A 15,548-nucleotide genomic window follows, 5' to 3' on the forward strand; every position below is an offset into this window, starting at 1 on the left:
TTCATAAACTGAAGCGAACTTTCCCATTGAAAGTAATGGAAAGTGGATTAATCCGTTCCAGATGGGTCCACGGAGTACTCAACCTGAAGCGTACTTAACCCGAAGCATGGGTGTAATTGGTTCCGGAAGTCTGTTCATAAACTGAAGCGTTCATAAACTGAAGCGAACTTTCCCATTGAAAGTAATGGAAAGTGGATTAATCTGTTCCAGACGGTCCGCAGAGTACTTAAACTGAAGCGTTCATAAACTGAAGCGAACTTTCCCATTGAAAGTAATGGAAAGTGGATTAATCCGTTCCAGACGGGTCCACGGAGTACTCAACCTGAAGCGTACTTAACCCGAAGCATGGTTGTAATTGGTTCCGGAAGTCTGTTCATAAACTGAAGCGTTCATAAACTGAAGCGAACTTTCCCATTGAAAGTAATGGAAAGTGAATTAATCCGTTCCAGATGGGTCCGCAGTGTTCGTAAACCGAAAATTCGTAAACCGAGGTGTTCATAAACCGAGGTTCCACTGTACTAAGATTTTCATAAATCTGTATATAATTTCACATTGATACATGTCCACAAGCCACAACCATGCTCTATACTTACAGGACCAGTCACTGTCACCAAGCTATCCATATTTAGCTTATTCCATGCTGCCTCCCTTATGGCCTTTATTAATTCTACCCATTTCGTCTACATGCCCTATATTGTAGCTTGTTTTTAGATATGGGTGTGGGTATGGGTGATGAATTCATCAGATTACAATAACAAATAATTACATGGATAATTATATATATATTTCTCATGTGTGTTGATTAGAACAATGTAAATTGCAATTTATTTGGAAGGACTTTGATGGCACTCTTTGGAAGTAGCAGACTCTATGGGATCATTGCTTTCTGCTGTACATATCACATAATTTGTGGGTGTTGGACTGCTGCTCAGTTAGGGAATTCTGCACCCTCACGAGATTCAAAATGGTATACTGTATATACATGCATCAATGGATCAAGTCTACATCCTAAGTCTACATTCCAAGGTTGCAGGCATTTGCACTCTTTCTTTGGAGTCACTCCTCCAGAACTCAATATAATTTACATAAAATATGCATGATACCATCCATCTGTAAATGTCCATATTACCTGGCATATTTATATTTGTGGCAGCAACATGATCTGCAGGAATATGCTGTTCATAACCTTGGAGAAGTAATGATTTTCTTTTTAGGTGGCTTTTTAGAGCTGGCAGTCAAGCAGAGATTACTGATCAAGAAACAGGGGGCCATGATTTCTCCTCCTGCCTGCAACCTCTAGCCTTTCAGAGGATATAGAGGGGAGGAGGAATAGCTTTCCTTCTATGAGAGGAAAGTTCCATGAGCAGAAATTCACTGGTGGGATCTCTCAGATTCCACGCTGTGAATCATTGTGATATTTGTATTCATTCTGGGTGTCCTTCAAGTGGTACCGTATCACAGTGATAGAACATGTGCTTATTTATAAATTCATTTGTGTTCTTCCTCTTGGCTCCCAAAGTAGCTTTGCATGCTGATGGTTCCAAGTTCAGTCCCTGGAATCTCGAGTTAAAAGGAGTAGGTAACAGGTGATGTGACAGATCTTTGTCTGGGACACTGCAGAATTGCTAGTCATATATCCATACTAGACTAATCAGCTTCCAATGTACTGTTTTGAATATCCTCTTAAACCTATTGGCCACTGTTGAGCACAGAGGCAGACTCACATAAAGCTTCCATTTGCTAGATTGTGAATATTGTCTTTAGGTTTATTTGTTTTATTGTTTATTCTATTTGTACTCTAGGATTCAAGTCAGATAGAGTTGCTGAAGGAGCTACTAGATCTTCTGAAGGATATGGTGGTGATGCTGTTGTCCCTACTTGAAGGTTGAATCTTTTTTTAAAAAGTTATTGCTATGGAATTCAAACGTCACCATCATTTTTAATATGTAGAGTTTATACTTAATTTAATTTGTTTCCTGCTTGGCAGGGGGTTGGACTGGATGGCCCTTGTGGTCTCTTCCAACTCTATGATTCTATTATTCTAATTTATATTCAGACCATCACAATAATTCTACTTGGTAATTTGGATGAATGAATGAAATTTTATTGTCTAAAGCCATAGACCACCACCACAGATAATTCTAAATAAGAGATGGGCATAAATTCAGGTGAGAATAATAGTTCTCAACCAAAGGTACATTTAAAACAAACCTATGATAAGCATGAAAACTCTCTCTCCACATTTCTAAGGATGTATAAGATGTATATTTTCAATGCATGTTTACATAAAAACTAAGTAACGATTTTTAAACTCACAATGTAGGTAATGTTGTAAATGGCACTATCGGGAAACAGATGGTGGACACTCTGGTTGAATCATCTAGCAATGTAGAAATGATATTGAAGTTCTTTGACATGTTCCTCAAGTTGAAGGATCTAACAAGCTCAGAAGCTTTCAAAGAGTATGATCCTGAAAATAAAGGCATAATTTCAAAGAAGGAATTCCAGAAAGCCATGGAAGGTCAAAAGCAGTATACGCAATCGGAGATTGAGTTCCTGCTGTCTTGTGCGGAAACGGATGAAAACGACATGTTTAACTATGCCGATTTTGTTGAAAGATTTCACGAGCCAGCCAAAGATATTGGATTTAATGTGGCCGTCCTCTTAACAAACCTATCAGAACACATGCCAAATGATTCGCGGCTTCAAACTCTATTAGATCCAGCAGAATGTGTCCTTAACTATTTTGAACCTTACCTTGGGCGCATTGAGATAATGGGTGGTGCCAAGAAGATAGAGCGGGTTTATTTTGAGATCAGTGAATCCAGTAGGACACAGTGGGAAAAGCCTCAAGTGAAAGAATCAAAAAGGCAGTTTATTTTTGATGTTGTAAATGAAGGTGGGGAACAAGAGAAGATGGAGCTCTTCGTGAACTTCTGCGAGGACACGATTTTTGAAATGCAGTTGGCATCTCAGATATCTGAATCGGATACAGTTGACAGACCTGAGGAGGAGGAAGATGAGCCTTGCTATGTGAGGGAAATTGGAGAAGATGAGAAAGGAGAGCAGTCCCTTGAATCAGCTTCGGCTTTTGCTATGGCATGCGTTGCAATAAAGAAAAATGCTGCCACTGTTTTAAAAATGATAAGACTGAAAAACTTAAGAAAACAGTACAGAAAAGTGAGAAAGATGACTGTAAAAGAATTGGTTAAAGTATCTTTTTCCTTTTTCTGGGTGCTATTTGTAGGATTCTTCCAAATGTTTCTCACTATACTGTGCAGTATTTTTCAGATTCTTTGGAGTACTGTGTTTGGGGGTGGCCTAATTGAAGGAGCCAAAAACATTAGAGTTACTAAAATTTTAGGAGACATGCCTGACCCAACACAGTTTGGAATTCACGACGATGTCCTTGAAGCAGAAAAAGTTGAAGTTACAGAACATGGCATTACAGCTGAAATTGTGCAGTTTGTAAAAAATGAGAAGGGAGAAACGGACATCTTGTCAGATATTTTTGGCATTCATACGAAGAAAGAAAGCGGATCAAAGCATGGTCATGCTGTTGGCCTAGGGGATATCGCTGATATCATTGGATCAGATACCCCTCCTTCTTTGGAAAGTGCAGTTCGCAAGAAGAAAAAAGCACAGGTAAACAATAAATGTATTTTATTCAATATGCTTCATAACTGGTTGATTATGAGAATAGACTTTATTCTCTGCAGAAAGCTAAACCACAGAGACTCAAAGTTCTCCAAGCCCCTGGTGCTTTCCAGACAGAAGTGTAGGGTCCTCCTGATGCCCAGAGCGTATCCTAGATTACCTGCCAACGTAGCAGTTTGAAAGTGTACCAGTGTGAGTAGATAAATAGGTACTGCTGCAAAGGGGAAGGTAAATGGCGTTTCCTTGCACTCTGGCTTCCATCACAGTGTTCTGTTGTGCCAGAAGCGGTTTAGTCCTGCTGGCCACATGACCCGGAAAGCTGTCTGCAGACAATCAGTGGCTCCCTCAGCCTGAAAGCAGAGATGAGTGCTGCACCCCTTAGTCGCTTTTGACTAGACTTAACCGTTCAGTGGTCCTTTACCTTTTTATCTCTACCTTATCCTAGTTTACTATAAACTTTTTGAGTTCACAGCATGATTGTAACCTTTTCAGACTTCTGAAATTGGGCATACTTAATTCTCTATCATATCAAAATTCAAAGTACTTTCAACATTTTTCAGACACCTGAAATTGTAAAGGATGATGAATCAGAAACAAGAACAGAATCCGAGAAGGCTGAGTAAGTTATTTTTAGCTCTTATGTTCTTGGAAATGATTGTTTTCCCATTTCCGGTCAGCAGGGTGGGTTCATGACTCCACCTAGTGATCAAAAGGCAGGCAGCAAACTTTGGGGAGGTGAGACTCCCAACATGCAGTTCTGCTCCTGCATTGGGTCAAGGCTGCTGTATACTCTACTTTGCCGACCTTTCACTGCAAATGGGAACAAGTATAATTGTATCTACCTGAAGTGTAGTTTTCCATAGTTGGTTTGGCTGTAGGATTCTTGTTATTAACAGAGTCACACTGACATTGGGCGGTAGCATGGTTCTTTCTTCTATCCAGGAGTGTAGGAAGGGGGGCGGGGGTGAGCTGCCCCAGATGCCCTCACTGAGGGGGGTGACTTTTGGCGCACCGCCCACGACTCCCAAGCCTACCCCGAGCCGTTGGAGTAAGGGAGGAGCTGCGCTGTTTTGCCGGCAGCATTCCCCCCTCCCCCCATCGTTTTGACAGCTTGGGGGAGGCTTGGGAGTCCTGGGCGGGTGGGCGATGTGCTAAATGTCTGCCATGGGCGGCTCGCTCCGCCCCTGGCTGCAGGATGCATGCGCTGCTCTGGGCACCCGAGCGGCTATCCCGTGCCTGGGAGGGCACCCTCCGTGTCACGCCCCCCCCCCCCCGGAGCATGCCCACCCTGGGCAGCACGCGCATATGCTCTGCCACTGCTTCTATCCTTGCACTCCTGGCTGTCAGGCTTGGTAAGCCTGCAAACTGAATGCATGCTGGGAGTTCTACCTCCCAAAATGTTCCTGCCTGCCTGCCTTTTGACTACTAGGTGGCGCCATCAACCCATTCGGCTGACCTTTCACTAAGAAACTGAAAGCTACATTTCAGGTAGGTACAAATGTACTTTTTATGTTTATGTGTACTGCGGTGAATGAGCTTCAGGCAGACCTCAAGCACAAGTTCCACTTTGAATTTATGTGTCTAGCACTTATTGAACAGTTTGTTAAAGCAGTTTAGTTTTAAAAGCCTCCTCAAAGCCCTAAAGTTAAAACAAAAGGATTAAATATCAGGGAGGAAGCATTAGAATCCTCTTGACTATTGTAGTTTTCAGTGCCATGCTTGCGTGTAATTAATGCCAATGTTTAAAAGCAAGGAGATGATAAGATCTAATCAGTTTGTACCCAAGTTAAAGAAAATGATATATTCCTTCTCTCTCTCTCTCTCTCTTCATTGTTACTACTCATCTTTGAAGTTCTATAAAAAATAAATTCCCCCTCTTGCTGCACTCAGTTTTATTTTTCCCTTATAAGCTTATTCTCCTGTAACCTCTAGAATTGCAGAGCCAATAACAGGGTTTAGCAGTGTACTAAAAGGCCTACGGCTTGCTGATCAGAAGGTCGGCGGTTCGAATCCCCGTGACGGGGTGAGCCCCCGTTGTTCAGTCCCAGCTCCTACCAACCTAGCAGTTTGAAAGCACGTCGAAGTGCAAGAAGATAAATAGGTACCGCTACAGCGGGAAGGTAAACAACGTTTCCATGCGCTGCTCTGGTTCGCCAGAAGCGGCTTAGTCACGCTGGCCACATGACCCAGAAGCTGTACACTGCCTCCCTCAGCCAATAACGCGAGATGAGCTCCGTAACCCCAGAGTTGTCCGCAACAGGACCTAATGGTCAGGGGTATCTTTACCTAAAAGGCAAATATCTGATTATTATTTTCTGTTGTACAGAGAATAAAATGGCAACCATTACCAATTATTGACCTTTGAAAGCCAGTACTAATACGGTTGTAGCAAATTCCTTAAATTAAAAATACATGGTGTGAAATAGTGTTTTTCCTTGTCTGTCCTGAACCTCCCTCCCGTGAAAGAATTTCAGTGCATGACCCTGAGTTCTAGGGGTGATGGAGAAAAGCATTTCTCTATCCATTCTCTCCATAGCATGTACTGTATCTGCTATATATTTTGGGAAGTGGTGGTTTGTTCGCTATATGTTTAAGTGCATTTAGGATATTTTGCCCCAGTGTGTGTCATCTTACATTGAACCTCATTTGCCAGTTGGACTTGTCAGGATCTTATTTGTGAGCAGTGCAGAAAACGTGCCTGTTCATTAATAATTGTTTTCATATTCTGTAGCATGGAGGATGGCGAGAAACAGGATAAAATAAAGGATGATATGTATTCTGAACATATGGAAGTTGAAGAACCTAGAAAACGGAAACGAAGGCGTGGGCAAAAAATTGAGAAACCTGATGCAGTTATGGCCAACTTTTTTAAAGTATTGGAAGTTTATCAGACAAAAATGCTGGTATGTTGACCTTCTTTCTTTTGGCCAATGATTATATTAGAGAATAACATTATTATATTATATTATATTATATTATATTATATTATATTATATTATATTAATTATATTATTATAACAAAATTGCATTTTTCACAACTTTGAGGATAAGTAAGATACGTTGGTGCATTATGAAGAGGTTTTTAATAAAGAGACAACACTTGGAAAAGAAAGTATGAAATGGAACATAACTGATATATAATGATGATGTAAAGCATTTTTTAAATCTCCTTTGTTAATTTGTTTTCTTCCTTTTCAGTTCTGGTTATTGTTTTAGGAACTAATAACATTCCTTGCATTTTCAGCACTTTTTGGCCCGAAATTTCTACAATTTAAGATTTCTTGCACTTTTTGTTGCATTCGCCATCAACTTTATCCTGCTTTTCTACAAGGTAATGTAATTGTATCAGTTCTGGCAAGACGCCTTCATTTTTCACAGTGACATTTGCTATACTGTGGTGAAAATTTAGACGATTAAAGTAAGCAGACTCAACCATGAAATGAATGCTACCCGTAAAAAATGTAAAATTATTGTGCATTATTTGATTTCATGGAAGAGGTGAATTTGAACTGGGGACTTGAGTGTAATAGCTCAGTTTCTTAACCACCGCACAACACTACACCAGCATCAGCATAATATATGGCAGTGTTTAACATACAGAGATGTTTTATTCTGTTTTTAATCTGTTGGGAGCCGCCCAGAGTGCCTGGGGAAACCCAGCCAGATGGGTATAACTTCTTAAATTCTCTTCCTCCACCCCCTCAAATACATGAGGTGCTGGTCAACTAAGCATTATTCAGAGCATACCCACTGAAATTAATGGTCCTAACTTAGTCATGTTGATTAATTTTAATGGATTTACTCTGAGTAAAACGCTATTGCTTATATAGTAAAGGGAAAGGGACCCCTGACCATTAGGTCCAGTCGGGACGACTCTGGGGTTGCGGCGCTCATCTTGCTTTACTGGCCGAGGGAGCCGGCGTACAGTTTCCAGGTCATGTGGCCAGCATGTCAAAGCCGCTTCTGGTGAACCAGAGCAGCGCACAGAAACGCTGTTTACCTTCCTGTCGGAGCAGTACCTATTTATCTACTTGCACTTTGACATGCTTTCGAACTGCTAGGTTGGCAGGAGCTGGGACCGAGCGATGGGAGCTCACCCCGTCACGGGGATTTGAACCGCCGACCTTCTGATCAGCAAGCACTAGGCTTTTATAGTACCTCTGCCCTAGGCTTATATAGCACCTCTGCCCTAAACATGTTTTCCTGATCCAGCTGCGGCTACACAACATTTCCCGGGGGGGGGGGAGAATGTGCATGGAAAAATCACATTTCAGTGGGCCTGAGAAATATTGTGCAGGAGCTGTGGCCAAGCAAACTGCAACGTGATAACATCACTATAATTCAAAATATTAGACAACAACTTTAATAAAAAATATGGAAAAAATGCTAGAAAATTTCTATCATATGTCCTTTTAAAATATATATATCTATATATCTGTATATATTGTGTATACCTGCACTCCTTATTTGTGTATCATTTTAGGTGACAGAAGAGCCTTTTGAAGAAATGGAAGAAGATTCAGATCTGTGGCATTCTTTAGAGGAGGAAGAAGATGAAGATGGAGTAGTCTTCTATGTTTTACAAGAGAGTACAGGCTACATGGCACCAACACTTAGGGCTCTAGCTGTTATCCATACAATCATCTCTTTTGTATGTGTTATTGGATACTATTGTTTAAAGGTTAGTAATTTCACCCTAAATTATCCATTAATAAGAGCCTCTTCATATTATGGTTTTTCCATTGCTCATTTCCAATGGCCATTCTCTTATTGATGCTATTGAATGTTTTTTTGTTTCAATTTACATACTTCAATGATACCTTATTATTATTATTATTATTATTATTATTATTATTATTATTATTATTATTATTTTCTTCAGTATTTTTGTGTTCCTTTGGGCCCCGTGTGTGGTAAGATAGAATATACATTTGATAGATCTCAGCTCCATTTACTGATTGTTCTCTGGAGCCTACATCAAGGCACACACACACACACACACACCTTCTTAAATTCTTCACAATTCCAGGATCTTCTTAAATTCTTCACAATTCCCATAATCAGTAGATAAAGAAGATAGTTTCCAATTGTACAGTTCAGGAACACTGTAAAATGCAATATTGCAAACTATTTTCAAGACATTTCTAAACATTCAGCTTCCTTTGGAATCTTCCAAATAATTATTTTTGCAATAGGTTCCTCTGGTTGTATTCAAACGGGAGAAGGACATTGCAAGGAAGCTGGAATTTGATGGTCTCTATATTACTGAACAACCCTCCGAAGATGACATTAAAGGACAGTGGGATCGCCTGGTCATAAATACGCCGTAAGTAACATGGAGTACAACCTTGCTCCTGCTTCTTGATCAGAAGTTAAGCTAAAGAAGGCCAACACAAGCTGCTTGTAGTTTTTGCAGTAAGGCCCCATTCCTGTTTTACTTTGGCACTGTGGTTACTTTTCACAATGCCTGCTTCTCATGCTACTCTAATAATGTATGCAACGGAGAGGCTGTTGTGGTTACGGGTGCTTCCTTACCCATAACGTGATGTGGGATCAATTCTCTGCGTTTCTCTGCTACGCCTCTCACAGCGACTCCCGGGAATAGCAGAGTATCTTGGCAGCGTCTGTGTGAGTCTGTAGGATAATAAATCACAGACTCAGCTTCTCTAATCTAAGAAGTTTTATTGTACAGCAGCTAAAAACAACAAACCTAGCCGGGAGAAAGCGACGACATGTCGATCCTCCTTCGAGGCCAAAACCCGAAAGTAACTGTTCACATAACAAAGCATAAATCCCGTATGTAAATACACCTCCAGTGACAGGACGCACTTCCCCAGAGCTGTAAGCTCTGGGTTTCCTCACAGAGGCTACATAGGAAAGAAGGGTGACATTACATCCCATATCATCATCATCGTTGCCCCAGCTGCTCTAGACGGCTTTCAACATAATACAAACACAGCAAATGTCAGACACTGAAAACTTCCCCGATACAGGGCTGCCTTCAGATGTCTTTGGAAAGTTGTGCAGTTGTTTATTTCCTTGACACGTGATGGAAGGGTGTTCCACAGGGTGGGCGCCACTACCGAGAATGCCCTCTGCCTGGTTCTCTGTAGCTTTGCTTCTCGCAGTGAGGGAACCACAAGAAGGCCCTCAGCGCTGGACCTCAGGCTGAATGATGGGGGTGGAGATGCTTCTTCAGGTATACAGGGTCGAGGCTGTTTAGGTCTTTAAAGGTCAGCACCAGCACTTTGAATTGTGCTCAGAAGCATACTGTAAGTCTTGTAGGGCTGGCGTTATGTGGTCCCTGCAGTTGCTCTTGGTCATCAGTCTGGCCGCCACATTCTGGGTTAGTTGTTTCTGAGTCACCTTCAAAGGTAGCCCCATGTAGAGCACATTGCAGTAGTCCAAGCGGGAAATGACCAGAGCATGTACCACTCTGGCTAGACAGTGCACAGGAAAGTAGGAGGGTCTCAACCATCACACCAGGTGGAGCTGATAGACAGCTGCCCTGGACACTGAATTGACCTGTGCCTCCATGGAGAGCTGTGAGTCCAAAATGACTCCAAGGCTTTACTCCTGGTCCTTTAAGGCAAAGTTACCCCATTCAGGACCAGGGAGTCTCCCACACCTGCCCACCCCATCCCCCCCAAAACAGATCTTTTGTCTTGTCAGGATTCAACATCAATCTGTTGACTGCCAACTATCCTCCAACAGCCTCCAGACCAGGCACCCCCAAACTTCGGCCCTCCAGATGTTTTGGATTACAATTCCCATCATCCCCGACCACTGGTCCTGTTAGCTAGGGATCATGGGAGTTGTAGGCCAAAACATCTGGAGGGCCGCAGTTTGGGGATGCCTGCTCCAGACACTCACACTATCAATGCTACTGTCTCCGGTGATGCTGCTGTGAGAAGAAATCACATCATATGCACTTCCTACACAATCAACATATTGCCAAATTGCCAAAGTTCTTCAGATGTTATAACGAACAGTGTTAGTAAGAGAGGAATCCTGGCATTCTCAATGCTGTCAGCTCTTCTGCTTCCATTGATTCTGCTTTGGCCATCATTGTTGCTGTATCTTTCTACTTCCATACGTGCTGCCAGATGCATTGTTGACCAATCTCATACCAACAAATCCTAATCTTTTGCTGTTGCTGCTGGAGATGGTGACTGATAAATACAGTTGCTAGTATCATGTTTAGGAAAAACTTAACTGAAATGGTCTTTTTAGTTGTATTTTCTTTCAGACATCTGTTTTGTACTTGGCAATGAACCTGTGATAAAAATAAAATCTAGACAAATGTAAAGAAAATAATGGTTTAAAAGGTTAATATGTACACTGCAGAAAGGAGCTACATCATTTTCTTTCACACCTGGCGGGAGCTGGAGAAAATCTGTAAAATCCGTAATTATGGATCGTAAACACCAGTATCCCTCAGTGAACAGAAATTTACAAATGATATGCAATCACCAGGGGGGGGACGGGACACAATCATTATGAGGCAAAATTCTACCAGTAGATCAGCAAGTAATGCTACCGTTATCTTCCTAACGCAACCTATAGCAATAAAATACAAATGTAATTGAAGTAATTTTTGTGTTTTTGGTAACTAATTTGAAATTCTTATTTATGTATCTATGCAGATATTTTCCTAATAATTATTGGGACAAGTTTGTAAAACGAAAGGTAAGTTCTTTAAATATATGTCAAGAGTAGTGCTCTAAAAATAACCAGATATGTCAAATTAAGCATGTTTGTTGTTGCATTATGTGTAAGGAATAAGCATAAATCTGGAATAAAAGGCCACGGTTTTATTACAGAATATTAGCAACAATGAAGTGAGCATGGGCTCCAGGAGTACCATGGCATTTCTTCTCTCTGCACTCCTCCCAGCAGTCTCTGCCCCCTGGACCCTGTTGTAGATACATGACCTGACTGTCTCCAGGCTGCAACAGTTCATAGAATCATAGAGTTGGAAGAGACCACAAGGGCCATCCAGTCCAACCCCCTGCCAAGCAGGAAACACCATCAAAGCATTCTTGACATATGCCTGTCAAGCCTCTGCTTAAAGACCTCCAAAGAAGGAGACTCCACCACACTCCTTGGCCGCAAATTCCACTGCCGAACAGCTCTTACTGTCAGGAAGTTCTTCCTAATGTTGAGGTGGAATCTTCTTTCTTGTAGTTTGAATCCATTGCTCTGTGTCCGCTTCTCTGGAGCAGCAGAAAACAACCTTTCTCCCTCCTCTATATGACATCCTTTTATATACAGTATTTGAACATGGCTATCATATCACCCCTTAACCTTCTCTTCTCCAGGCTAAACATACCCAGCTCCCTAAGCCGTTCCTCATAAGGAAAGGCTCATGTTATCTGCAACATGGCAGGGCTGATGCTGCCAGCCTTCATGTCTCATTTGCAGACACCTTTGTTTCCTCAACCTGCTCCGCTCAGTGATATGCAGAGAATGCCCCTTAAAGTCTTATTAGGAATAGCCATCTATGATGATGTATTAGTGATATTTTCAGCTCTTATTTGCAAGTATTGCTTTGCCAGGCATGTATAACCCTAAAAGAGAAAATAACTCACATTTAATTAATTTGCATGATAAAAATGCTTTCGGATTACTTTTTATGTTTCTATTTTTGAATGCCTCCACTCCTGCTGCCAGCTGTCATTGTTTTAAGAGTATCAACCCTGGGGTGCTAAGTTTTTAAAACTCCTGACAAATACTGATTGAATTAAAGCTGACGATACCTCGTATCTTTTCCCTTGAAGGTAATCAACAAGTATGGAGATTTATATGGAGCAGAACGCATTGCAGAACTCCTGGGTCTGGACAAAAATGCTCTGGACTTCAGCCCAGTGGAACATACTGAACTAGAGGAGGCATCTCTTGTTTTGTGGTACGGTGGGATCTTTAAACTAAAGCCATAGTAGATTAGAGGCCAAGAAAATTCAGAAGTCCCTTTCAAAAGCTACTTTATCCTATATAATAATATGCAAGTGTCTCTGCGTCCAGTTTCCCCGTGTGTCCCTGGGCTACTGCGCATGTGCCCCAGGGATTGGACCAGAGACTTAGAACGCACATGTGCGCGCCCTCCCCCCCGTCTCCTCCAACTGCCGTTCCCAGCCAGACAGCGCGTCGGGGAAGCGAGTGTGGAGGCCGGCGGAGGTGAATGGGGGGGAGGAAGGGCGCCTTTGAGGAGCCCGGTCCGGCTCCCACAACCGCCGCCGCGTCCCCAGAGCCCGATGCCATCTTTGTCCGCCTCCTCCTCCTCCTCACAACGCTCCCTGGCCCGTGAGAGGAGTGGCGGGGCCGCAGACTTCCCTCCCTCTCTGCGCTCGCATGGGACAGAGCTTCGGAGACCTTCTCCGAAGCCCCGTCTCATGCGGGAGGTGCGAGGCGGGGGGGAAGCGCTCCCCCCTGCCGCCTCGCCACGCAGCGCCGGCATGAGACGGAGTTTCAGAGACCTTCTCTGAAGCCCCGTCTCATGCGGGAGGTGCGCGGCGAGGCGCCCCCCCCGCCGCCTCACCGCGCACCTCCCGCATGAGACGGGGCTTCGGAGACCTTCTCGGAAGCTCCGTCCCATGCCGGCGCTGCGTGGCGAGGTGGCGGGGGGAGGAGCACTTCTCCCCCCCCCGCGCACCTCCCGCATGAGACGGGGCTTTGGAGACCTTCTCCGAAGCTCCGTCCCATGCCGGCGCTGCACGAAAGCAGCGTTCTAGCGCCCGTTTTTAAACGGGCTGAATTCCACTAGTTTATTTATAAAGTTTGGCCAGGCTGGTGATGGAGCTAGATAAAGCAAATCAGTGTGATGGAATATTGTTGGAACTGTTTAAGTGCCCGTTTTAAAAGAGTACAACAACAAAATCAAGAGATTTTTTTCATCAGCTAAAGAAATCTTGAGAAATCTTGAGAAATCTTGACACCCTAATCTGATGTGTATGGGTGATATAACATGAAATTGTGGTAGTGCAGAGTGGCTTGTGCCAATACACCATCCAGTTTTTTAGCAAGACAGCCTGCCAATAGCAAATCTGTTATTTAAAACTATAGTGCCATACAGGGGGTGCAGAGTCTCTTACTTGAAATGGCCCTGTAGTAGTTAAAATGATGTTGGGATGTTGCACAGGTGAGTCATGCCTGCTTGGGGAAATTAGTGCTGTTGAACCAACATCACATGACTTGTTCTCTTTGTATAAAGCTGACTTACCTTTCAGTGTTGTGGGCTAGCTAAGCACAACAGCCTGTTTCATGATACTGCAGTAGAACAGTAGTGCTGCGCCCTATTTTAAATACTTAAAAGTAGGTGATAAAGTTGGATCATGTTTGAAGCTGTAAAAAAAAATATCCCCAATATACCTCCATAAATTCCCTAGAATATTTCAGCGCATATCGCTGCTAGGGGGAAAACCTAAAACAATCAATGTGAGAGAAATGTGTATGTTGATAAAATATTGATTATACCGCTGATTAATGTAATATTATTTATCTATTAGGTTAAGTTCTATTGATGCCAAATACCATATCTGGAAGCTTGGTGTAGTTTTCACTGATAATGTAAGTATACTCTATGAATGTGGAAAAATTATTCTTCTTCATTATTCCCATTGTTGGTTTACACAGGGATGGAATAGGTAGGGAACAAACCTTGCACTCATTTGAATTAGAGACAGTTGATGAGGCATCCAAGTGGACGTATCAGGTGCAGATGATGGATTAGACCAGGCACCCCCAAACTGCGGCCCTCCAGATGTTTTGGCCTACAACTCCCATGATCCCTAGCTAACAGGACCAGTGGTCAGGGAAGATGGGAATTGTAGTCCAAAACATCTGGATTAGACAGAAGGTGGAGAGGTCTGGAATAGAATGGTTTAGTTGGTTATCATCAGCATATAGGAAGCCTTTGTATAAATCATGCAAAGGGAGAGACTAGTGATAGAAAAAGAGGCCCCAATAGAGGCTGAGAAGGAGCTTCATCCAGCGGCAGTCGTGAAGCAGCAATCAGAGTTAGAAGGGCACTCAGCCAGGAACAGTCACAGAAGCTTCCATTGAAGGAACTAAGGAGGATAAGATGCTCAACTGTATCAAAAGGAAGTGGAAACCTTCAGGGACTAAAAGAACAAAGTGGAGACTTTGGATTTGGCAGCGAGAACATTATCTCAAACGTTTTCAAACGTTTCGGAAGTCGAACAGTTTGGAATGGATTGCGTTCAAAAACCGAGGTACCACTGTATTCCTACTGACAGCAGTATTTATTGGAGCAATATTAAGTCATGACGTGTGTAAAGGCAACGTTACTAATGAACAATCTGTTTCAGCTTTTTTGCAAATTTGTTTCATTTTTCTGTTGAGCAGATACATTCTTTTTAAAGAATCTCTTGTCTGGTGCATTTTCTTGACCTTTTGTTTTTTACTCTGGAATCATTTGGTTATGTTAAGCAACCCTATATTAACTTTAAAAATATTCACTCCATGTTTACTTTAAACCAAGAACTTCTGCCATTTTGTTTTCATGGTTTGATTCTTCTCACCCTGAGGTTCAGTTAGGTTGTCACCATTCAAGGAAGCAGCAACTGAAACACGTGAGATCTGAGGATCTCATAAGAATTTACTTACTATGGAGCTGATTAATAATGGTGGCTTTGCAGAAGGAATGTAATAAATATATTTAAAGTATGCTGCCCTCCGCCATACTCGAAGGCAGATTTCAAAAGATTCCAGCGGAAAAAACGACTCTGCCCCTGTGGAATCGGCAACACGGAAACAGTGGCTCACATCCTTCTGTCATGTCCCCTATATAAAGACTCGTGGCTCGATCTCATTACCCCCCTACTTTTAACTTTCCCAGGCGACCCAACTGAGGCCACGTTCTTTCTTCTATC

The 15,548-nt window shown here is 42.5% G+C and overlaps 1 protein-coding gene across 2 annotated transcripts in view; it reads left to right on the plus strand.

Annotated features, from left to right (window-relative positions):
- RYR3 (ryanodine receptor 3) overlaps positions 1–15,548 on the plus strand; it is a 264,337-nt gene that overhangs the window by 239,397 nt on the left and 9,392 nt on the right. For both annotated transcript variants that reach the window (XM_060273292.1, XM_035110794.2), the window contains 10 exons: positions 1,803–1,884; positions 2,324–3,645; positions 4,218–4,276; positions 6,389–6,560; positions 6,902–6,988; positions 8,141–8,338; positions 8,853–8,983; positions 11,304–11,346; positions 12,438–12,565; positions 14,163–14,223. In XM_060273292.1, the coding sequence (XP_060129275.1) occupies positions 1,803–1,884; positions 2,324–3,645; positions 4,218–4,276; positions 6,389–6,560; positions 6,902–6,988; positions 8,141–8,338; positions 8,853–8,983; positions 11,304–11,346; positions 12,438–12,565; positions 14,163–14,223 (2,283 nt within the window). The remainder of the gene's footprint in view (positions 1–1,802; positions 1,885–2,323; positions 3,646–4,217; positions 4,277–6,388; positions 6,561–6,901; positions 6,989–8,140; positions 8,339–8,852; positions 8,984–11,303; positions 11,347–12,437; positions 12,566–14,162; positions 14,224–15,548) is intronic.

This window comes from Zootoca vivipara, chromosome 1 (genome assembly GCF_963506605.1).
Source record: "Zootoca vivipara chromosome 1, rZooViv1.1, whole genome shotgun sequence".
Taxonomy (NCBI): domain Eukaryota; kingdom Metazoa; phylum Chordata; class Lepidosauria; order Squamata; family Lacertidae; genus Zootoca; species Zootoca vivipara.